Genomic DNA, 8743 nt, shown 5'->3' on the forward strand with positions numbered 1-8743 from the left:
TAATTTCCAAGCTAAATACTTATTTTCAAAACTAAACATTTAATTTCCAAACTAAATATTTATTGTCCAAGCTAAATATTTAATTTCCAAACTAAACCGTAAATTTCTAAGCTAAACATTTAATTCCTAAACTAAATATTTAATTTGCCAACTAAATATTTAGCTCGGACCTAAATATTTATTTTCCAAACTAAACATTTGATTTCCAAAATAAATATTGAAATTACTAACTAATTATTTAACTTGCTGGTTAAATATTTAGTTTGTAAATTAAATGTTTAGCTTGGACATAAACATTTAGTTTGTAAACTAAATACTTAGTGTGGAACTAAATATTTAGCTTGCTAACTAAATATTTAACTTGAAAATTAAATATTTAGTTTGTAAACTAAACATTTAGCTTGTAAATGAAATATTTAGTTTGGCACAATGGCATTTATAAATGTATGAATTACATGGTGAAAATATAACTTGGGGGGGGGGGGGGGGAGCTCTTATGACTAAATAAACCAAAATATTGCTGTTAATTTTTGACAGTGTAACTTTACAAACAGCACCCCATAGTGTTCAAGCATTTATTATCAGTAAAATAGTTCCCTTGAATTTTCTATTCGGAATTTTTTTTATTCCTGGTCTGTGGACCTTTCTCTTCTGTCTCACAAGAAGCTTATCAAAGCAGGGTGTAATTTATAAATATCCATGACTGTTATTTATCTTTGAAAGTAGAGGGGTCGACCTTCCCCTTGTTGGGTGTCACAGTTCGTCCCTCTCCTCTCCCTCGCAGAGACACGCTGCCCTCTGGCTGTTCATGTAAGGCCTGCAGCCGAGAGTCCACACCGTGTTGTAGAGGGCATCTGCCATCGATTCACAAGCTGAAGGGGAGGGACGTGTACTTGTTACTTTTTGGTGACTCTCAGTAGTGCAGTATAAGAATGAAGGTCAAAGTATACAGCTGAACATTTCTGTTAACTTCTCACCTTGTACTTTGGAGACAAACCCCAAGCTCTTCTTGAGGTCAGAGCAGATGTCGTGCAGACAGGAGCGGAACTCGTCATCGCAGTCGTACTTGCTCAGGCCGCAGGTGTCGTAGCAAACGTCGAGCTGGTTGCAGCACTTGGTCATAGCCGGGATTCCCATGTCGAGCTGCCAAAACACAGAACGTCGTCGTGTCAGCACAGTTTACCAACAGACACTCTACAACGGACCAGATATCCACATGCTGAGCTGTTGGTGCTATGAAGAGGCCACCTACAGCTGCATTCACCTGGAATCCCACCAGAGAGGAGCTGCAGCCGTTGGGCTCTGGCAGCTGGTAGCCGGGCCGAGGACGTGGAGGATCTCCTGAGAAGGAACACAAGCTGCATTTAGCTCTTTAAATAAAGTGCATCGTGTGAGTGAATGTTACATCCTCATAGTCAACATCTGCTGTCAGATGAGAACATTTGATTTGATTGATCAACTAAAGAGACAGTTTCCTCCCATACTGATAAAGTTACGCGGTCAAGATTCAATAACAGTGGCCTTTAGGACAAAACATATTGATTGTTTTAAAATGAGATCAAATATATTCACAAAAACAGAAGTTTATACCTCGTAGGTGCCTTTGCTACAATCGAGTCTTTTCAGGTCACTAAAACTAACAAAGTCAATATTAGATTAGTTAAAAAAAATCCCTCACCATTATTCTCACCATATCTGCAGCGGTACTGACACACACCGTTGCGTCCTCCAACCAGCTCCACAAGGGAGTCGAAGTATCCGTGCACAGTCTGAAAACTGTTTCTGATTGAGTTTAGGCTCCAGCTGCTCTCCTCTTCTTGAGCAACAGGTTTCTTTGGGGACTTGTTGGTCTGGACTGGTTTGATCTCGTTGTCTTCGTCTGCAGGAGGAGGCTGTTCCTGGGTGATGGCTTCTTTAGTAAGAACTTCCAGAGCGGGGTGGTCTCCAGCAACGTGGACCTCCTCTTCGGCTCGGTCAGCTCTCTGGTTATCCACTGGAAGTGTTTTAGCTGATGTGAAGTGTTTAGCTGCACCATCGGCCTGACTCGCAGCAGCTGACCTCACAGCGGCAGCCTCCCCCTCCTCCTTAGCGTCAGTCTGGTAGTAGCCTAAAGTGGCACATATGCCTAAAGATGTGCAGAGGAGCAGCAGGGCTGCAGTCCGGAGCAACATGATGGCGAACTGGCACCAGTCAAACAGAGGTGCACGTCCACAGAGTGAGGTGTTTCCAAAAAGAAAGAGCTCCAGGACAAAAACACCGGCTGTTCGTTCTGACTGTCAGCCTGGAGGCAGACTTTGACCTCTGATTAGGCTCTAGCAGACAGCAAGGCACTTTGTCATATCAGGGGCAAAGGTCGCACCGTATCAGTCCGCTGAAAACCTTTTTAGAGTTCTCTTAATTCTCTCATTTACAGTGATTTTTAAACATATCAAATGTCTTCACCACGGTGCGGTCACAAAGTCTTAATGTGATTTTTATTACTTGAATCACGTGAAAATAATGGAAAATGTTTGTATTTCCTGAGATGCTCATCTTCCCCTTTCTCAAGACATGACCAACCTCAAACTATTTTTACTGGTTTTTCATTTTCACTCAGCACTAAATAAAAACAGAGACAAGAATAATGTTATCGTTTGACTTTTGAGAGAAGTGGCTGCTACTGTTTTTAAAGCTTATTAAGAGGAACAGATACATAAAAACAACAATGAAATATGTGGAAAATAATAAATAAAGCCAGTAAAGGACAATGGCTTTAATGCAAATCACTGTTTATTCCACAGTGAACTTTTCTCACATGACTCTACTGCCCTCTTGTGTTTAGAATAATACTGTCAATGTTTATGACGCATTCACACTATTGTGATCCATTTTTCTTCTGTACATTTTTCAGCATATTTTTTGTTCCACAATTTTTGTGCTATTTCAACAAATCATAAATCAAAACTTTCCGCTTGTTCAAGAGAAGGGTGCTATGACTTTTGGTATTGATGCAACTCTAACTTTTTGAAATATTTCGCCTTTTCTGCCATTTTTTTTTATCCTAGAAAATGAATTGAGCTCATTTTACATCCTTCATCTCTTTACATCTGTTTACAACCTTTTACTGCTCCTTTCACTTTTTGTTCTGGTTCAGCTTTTTTCAGCTTCCTTGTGCAATTTTTTTTTTAAAGTTCAACTACTTTTAGCTAATTTCAGCTGTTTTTCCAGCTATTTTGTGCTCCTGTCAGATTATTTCTGCTAACTAAAACATGTTTGTGCTTCTTCTAACTTATTTCTGCTAATTTCAGCTTGTTATACTCCTTTCAGCTTATTTCTGCAAGTTTCAGCTTTTTCTGCTATTTTAGCTTATGGTAATTTAATTGTTTTCAGCTAATTTCATAATTTTGCACTCATTTCAACTTCTTTCAAGTTAATTCGTCAAAAATGTGCTATCTCCACTTCCTTCTGGTAATTTAAGCTTCTTTCTGGGTTTTAGCCACTTTTCAGCAGGTTTTTTTCTAATTTAATTTTGTTGTTGTTGTTTTTTTCAGATAATTTCTACGTTTTTGTGCTCATTTATGCATCTTTCAGCCTAATTGGACAAAATTTACCATTTTAATTTACCATTTTATTGTCACTTGTTAAAAAAAAACATTTTGTATGCATCCTTCATGATTGTTTATTGTTGTCTTTGTTGTTCCACTGTTGTCTTCACTCTGTTAAAATCAGGTTTCTCTTGTAAATGAGACCCTGAGGCTCAATGGGACTAACCTGTATAAATAAAGATTGAATGAAAATTGTGCTCTCTCTACTTCTGCTAATTTAAGCTTGTTCTAGATTTTCAGCTAACTTTTTAGCATTTTTTAGCTAATTTCAGCTGATTTCGGATCAATTCAAGTTTTTGTGGTAATTTCAGCTACTTTCAGCCTAATTAACTTCTTTCTGCTAATTTCAGCTTGTTATGCTCCTTTCAATTTATTTCTATAGTTTCAGCTTTTATGCTATTTCAGCTACCATTTAGCTGCTTTTGTGCTGAATTTAGCTTTTTTTGGCTAATTCCACATTTTTATTAAAGATAATTTCAGCTTTTTCCACTTCCTTCTGGAAGTTTAAGTTTCTTTCTGCCTTTGCACTTATTTTTCAGCCTTTTTGTTATTGTTGCTAATTTCAGCGTTTTTTAGCTAATTTCCTAACTTGTTGCTCATTTCTGCTTATTTAAACACAATTCAGCAAATATGTGTTCCTTCTGCTTTCTTCTACTAACTTTGGCTTGTTCTTCCATTTCAGCTAATTTCGGCTGTTTTTGTGAGCAAGTTCTTTAGCAATAAGCATGAACAATGCATTTTTGCAGGAAATGCAATTGATCTTGTTTGCTCTTACTTTTTTAAAAACATTTCCACTAAATTGAATGCTCACCTTTGTTATGTACATCTTACATATTGAAGAACTGACTCAGAGTCTGCAGCACAAATAACAATTATTACTCCAGTTGTGTTTATGTCATTTGTAAGGGACGGCCATACTTTTCATGTTTGAGTGAGTACATACAAACTTTTTAAACTTCCCATTAAAGTAAACCTCTATTACTCCCCTGTATGAATTTATCAGCTAATATAATAAACTACTTCTAGACTATTAGTAAAGTAGGATTAAGCAAATCAAATAGCTTACACATTTACACAAGTGTATTGTATTTTTGGATTAAAATGTATATAAATAAAAAATAAAAAAAGTAATAAAATCAAAAACGCACAAATTTTTCTTTGTGGTTTCACAATAAGCCTAAAAATGTAACATAAACAAAATCCTTTTATGGAGCAACATTTATAAATGTTTTTTACTAGAGTTTTTCTTTAAACTTTGTGTTGTTTTGTGCAGTAAAACAAAATTTGACTAAATGAAACTAGATAGAAGTAAAATACCCGAGGGAGTTTCGGTCAAAAGTGGCAGCTTCTTGGAAAATGGATTCCTCAGATTTTTATAGCTCATCATAAGACCAGTTTGGCTGTGTTGCCACAACTGAAAAGAACAAATAAATATTAAATTAAATCTCCTTCAAACAAAGTTTATCTGTCTTGTGCATCGATCCAGTCAGAGCTTAGACTTTAACAAATTATTTGAATTCAAGTTGTAGCTACAGCTGTATATAGTTTTTCCTCTAGGAATGTTTAAAAGCATTGTTCAGTAAAAATAAATAAAAATAAATAAAGGTTAATTAACTTGAGTGCTGTCATGATTATTGCTTTACTACTTTAATTGCATTTAACTGCATCATGAAGGACCCCACTCACCCAGCACACACACTTTTTGCCCCGCTCCCCTCAGGAAGGAGGTTGAGGTGCATTAGTGTAGAACCACTAGACTGAGGAACAGCTTCTACCCTGAGGCTGTCAGACTCATGAATCTCTAATCAGGAAAATCACTGTTCTTTTTACACTTTATATTTTGCTATTTTTGGGTGTAACTGGGACCCAGTGTACATAATTTTATTCCACCTCATGTACCACGTGATGTGAATGACAATAAACTTAACTTGAACTTAATATTAACAATTTTTTTATACATTGTGTTTCTTGCTTTTTGTTGAATATACCAATCTAGTATAATTTTTGTCTGTATTTTATCATTTTGAACATACTTTCTGACTTCAAGAGTCTTTGGTTAGCTTGTCATCATGTATTTGGAGAAGTGTCCACAACAACCTGTGCTGAAACACACACACATTAAAAACTCAGTCACAAAAGGTCCCATACACACAGTGCAGTGTGTGTGATACACCACATACCGTCTTACGGCCTAGTTTCTCTTCTCTCTGTCCAGCGCCACGTTGATGTTGTCCTGCAGATCCTTAAAAATATAGCTAGAATCGTTTTGCATAGTGCCTCAAAGCAGTGCATACATTGAAAATATGAAATTTGTTGTTAAACTCTCTCGCCTTGTTAACGTTCCTTATATGGTCATTTGAGGCTACGGACTATTCAACTAAACTGCTCAGGGGGGCACAGTTTCTGAGAGCCAGCAGCTCAGGGGCCGGACATCCTGCAATTAAAGTCAATACGTAAATAAACCAAGTATTACAATGATCTGTTACCTTTTAAATGTGTTTATTTTATTGCATTGAATCATAAATGCAACAGAACCCCAAACCCAGAACCCTAAAAAAATATATATAATAATTATTTATTTATATATATATATATATATTTAATTTTAATTTTAATTAAGTGGGCTGGATTAGGGCAGCACGGTGGCGCAACTGGTAGAGCTGCTGCCTCTCAGCGAGCAGGTCCCCGGTTCAAACCCCGGTCCGGGGGCCTTTCTGGGTGGAGTTTGCATGTTCCCTCAATGCATGCGTGGGTTTTCTCCAGGTATTTCGGTTTCCTCCCACAGACCAAAAACATGCATGTTAGGCTGATTGGTAACTCTAAATTGTTCCTAGGTGAGAGTGAGAGAGTGAATGGTTGTTTGTCTCGTTTGTCTCTGTGTGTCCCTGTGATGGACTTGCGACCCGTCCAGGGTGTACCCCGCCCCTCGCACAGTGATTGCTGGACATGGGCACCGGCGACCCCTGTGACCCAAAATGGAAGAAGCGGGTAAAAGATAATGGATGGATGGATGGGCCAAATTGAAGTCAACTGTGGGCCGGAAATGGCCCGCGGGCCGCTACTTGAATAGCCCTGGTCTATTGGCTTTTTATTTTTCAGTTTGGAAGGATGCAAAAAAAAAAAAAGAAAAGAGAAAAATAGGTGAATATCATGTTCATGCATTTTAATCAGTCATCAGGTAAACGTCCTGATGCCTGGGTGTTGATGTAAATCAGGTGTACTTTAGCACCTCCACATCTTTGGTCGGTCTTCCAGGGGCAGCAGTTGTAGCAGCAGACGCCAGCTTTTCTTGAATCTCCTCCTCCAACTCTTGGATCTCCTTCCACATGTTCAGTACCTGACACCTCTGGAGCTGGGCGGTGCCATCAGCAGCAGTCCCACACAAAGATGCAGCTGCCAGAACACAGAGAACAGGAATGTCAATGCAAAACAGCAAATAATGACGGGTTGGTGCTCCTGCATACATACCACTTAGTCAAAAACGGCACAAAGCTCTTTATGTTGTTTGCATGATAAAGTGAAATAAGTAGCTGTTCTCTGCTTGCTACTCACCCTGTAGGAAGCTATAAAAAGTAGCAAATGTTTAAACGTAGTTCACTATTGATTAAGCATGCCAGGGTTGACAAGAGACTCACTCTTTATGCTACTGTCCTCCAGGTTCTTTCTGACTGGAGTGTTTTCTAACTCGTGTTGGAGTCTAATAATAGAAAAGAACAAGGTTAAACTCGCTAACATGTGAAAAAAGGGTACAATACTGTATATTGTTTGTTCAATAAATCATTGCAGTACCGTCTATTCTCCTCCAGAGCTCTTCTGGCCTCTTGCTGTAGCTTATAAACTTCTTCCACGGCATCATCCAGCTCCACTTCACTTACTTTCACATTGTTTGCATCTTTAACTGAATCTGTCGGCCACTGTAACACAAAAACTCCGTTTACTTTATTTAAACACAGCAGGAAATAAAGCAAAGTTTCTATTTTTTAAACTTGTTTGAGTACATTTTTATTAGTTAAATGGATTACTTTTATTTTTGCCTCTCACAGATAAGGTTTTACATTTTGTCATATTGCAGGGTTGAACTCTTTTACATGTTATAAAACAATATTTTTGATTTATTGTCCTTACACAGGAAAAATAAAACGGAATATGCAGGTTTTGTGTATGAGTTTTATAAATGATTGCAACACAAAGTTAACAGTTTATGCAAGCTGTGAATCAGCTAATAAACGGGAACCTTTAACAGAAAAATATTAATACTGTATAAGCCATGAAAATGTTTGTTTCTTTATTATTACTTATAAAATTTAAGGGCAAATAACTTTACCGTGTTGTGTTGTGACGACTGGGAATCCATCAAGTGATTCACATACAAATCATATTCTGTCTGGAAAAAATATATATTTTATTCAATGTTTGCTGGTAATAAATTTATTTATAAAACAGAAAAATCAACAGAAATTGAATCTCTTGCAAAAATGCAGTGTGACTGCTTATTGCTGAAAAACAGCTGAAATGAGCTAAAATCATGCTGAAATGTAGCTGAAATGGAAGAACAAGCCTGAGTTAGCAGAAGAAAACAGAACACATATTTGATGAATTATGTTTAAAGAAGCAGAAATGAGCACAAAATTAGGAAATTAGCAACAAAAAAAAAAAAAGCTGAAATTAGCAAAACATGACTGAAAAATAGCTGAAAAGGCAGAAAGAAGCTTAAACTACCAGAAGGAAGTGGAAGGAGCTGAAATGAGCTTAAAAAAGTGGAATTAGCTGCAAGAGCTAAATTTAGCACAAAAACAGCTTAAAAAGTAGCTGAAATAGCAGAAAAGGAAGAAACTAGAAGAAAAAAGCTGAAAGGATCGTAACAAGCTGAAATTAGCAGAAATAAGTTAATTAGGCTAAAAGTAGCAGAAATTACCATGGGAAACTTGAATGTATGTAACAGCTGAAATTAGCTAAAAAATAATGCTAAAAAGCTAGCTGAAAAAGTAAAACAAGCTTAATCTAGCAGAAGAAAGCAGAAAGAATGTGCCCAAGTGGGCTGAAAGAAGCAGAAATGAGCACTAAAAAGTGGAAATTATTGGAAAAAAGCTGAAATTAGCACAAAAAATCCCCCCAGCTGAAAAGTAGCTTAAAAAGCAAAAAAAGCACTTAAATTACCA

General features: G+C 37.1%; 1 protein-coding gene across 2 annotated transcripts; it reads right to left on the bottom strand.

The window, feature by feature from the left end:
* Positions 1-536: 536 nt before the first annotated feature.
* On the bottom strand, positions 537-2283 carry pla2g12b (phospholipase A2, group XIIB). Of its 2 annotated transcripts, none has more exons than XM_037678530.1 (4): positions 1691-2283; positions 1265-1341; positions 978-1143; positions 537-872 (listed from the first exon to the last, which is right to left on the bottom strand). In XM_037678530.1, exons 1-4 carry the CDS (start codon positions 2169-2171, stop codon positions 754-756), a joined length of 843 nt encoding a protein of 280 aa, XP_037534458.1. In that variant the 5' UTR covers positions 2172-2283; the 3' UTR covers positions 537-753. The 2 variants fall into 2 exon arrangements, with proteins under 2 accessions (XP_037534458.1, XP_037534457.1); XM_037678529.1 differs by having other exon boundaries at positions 1679-2283.
* Between the last annotated feature and the right edge of the window lie 6460 nt (positions 2284-8743).

The sequence above is a fragment of the Nematolebias whitei genome, chromosome 1 (genome assembly GCF_014905685.2).
Source record: "Nematolebias whitei isolate Nwh7 chromosome 1, NemWhi1, whole genome shotgun sequence".
NCBI lineage: Eukaryota > Metazoa > Chordata > Actinopteri > Cyprinodontiformes > Rivulidae > Nematolebias > Nematolebias whitei.

Bases quoted from the DNA above. Each gene is read 5' to 3' on its own strand.
- pla2g12b (XM_037678529.1), bottom strand. From the start codon at position 2,171: ATGTTGCTCCGGACTGCAGCCCTGCTGCTCCTCTGCACATCTTTAGGC. The intron at 1,342-1,678 runs GTGAGGGATTTT...GTTCCTTCTCAG, and splicing joins CAGATATGGTGAGAATAATG to GAGATCCTCCACGTCCTCGG. The intron at 1,144-1,264 runs GTGAATGCAGCT...GTGTTTTGGCAG, and splicing joins CCTCTCTGGTGGGATTCCAG to CTCGACATGGGAATCCCGGC.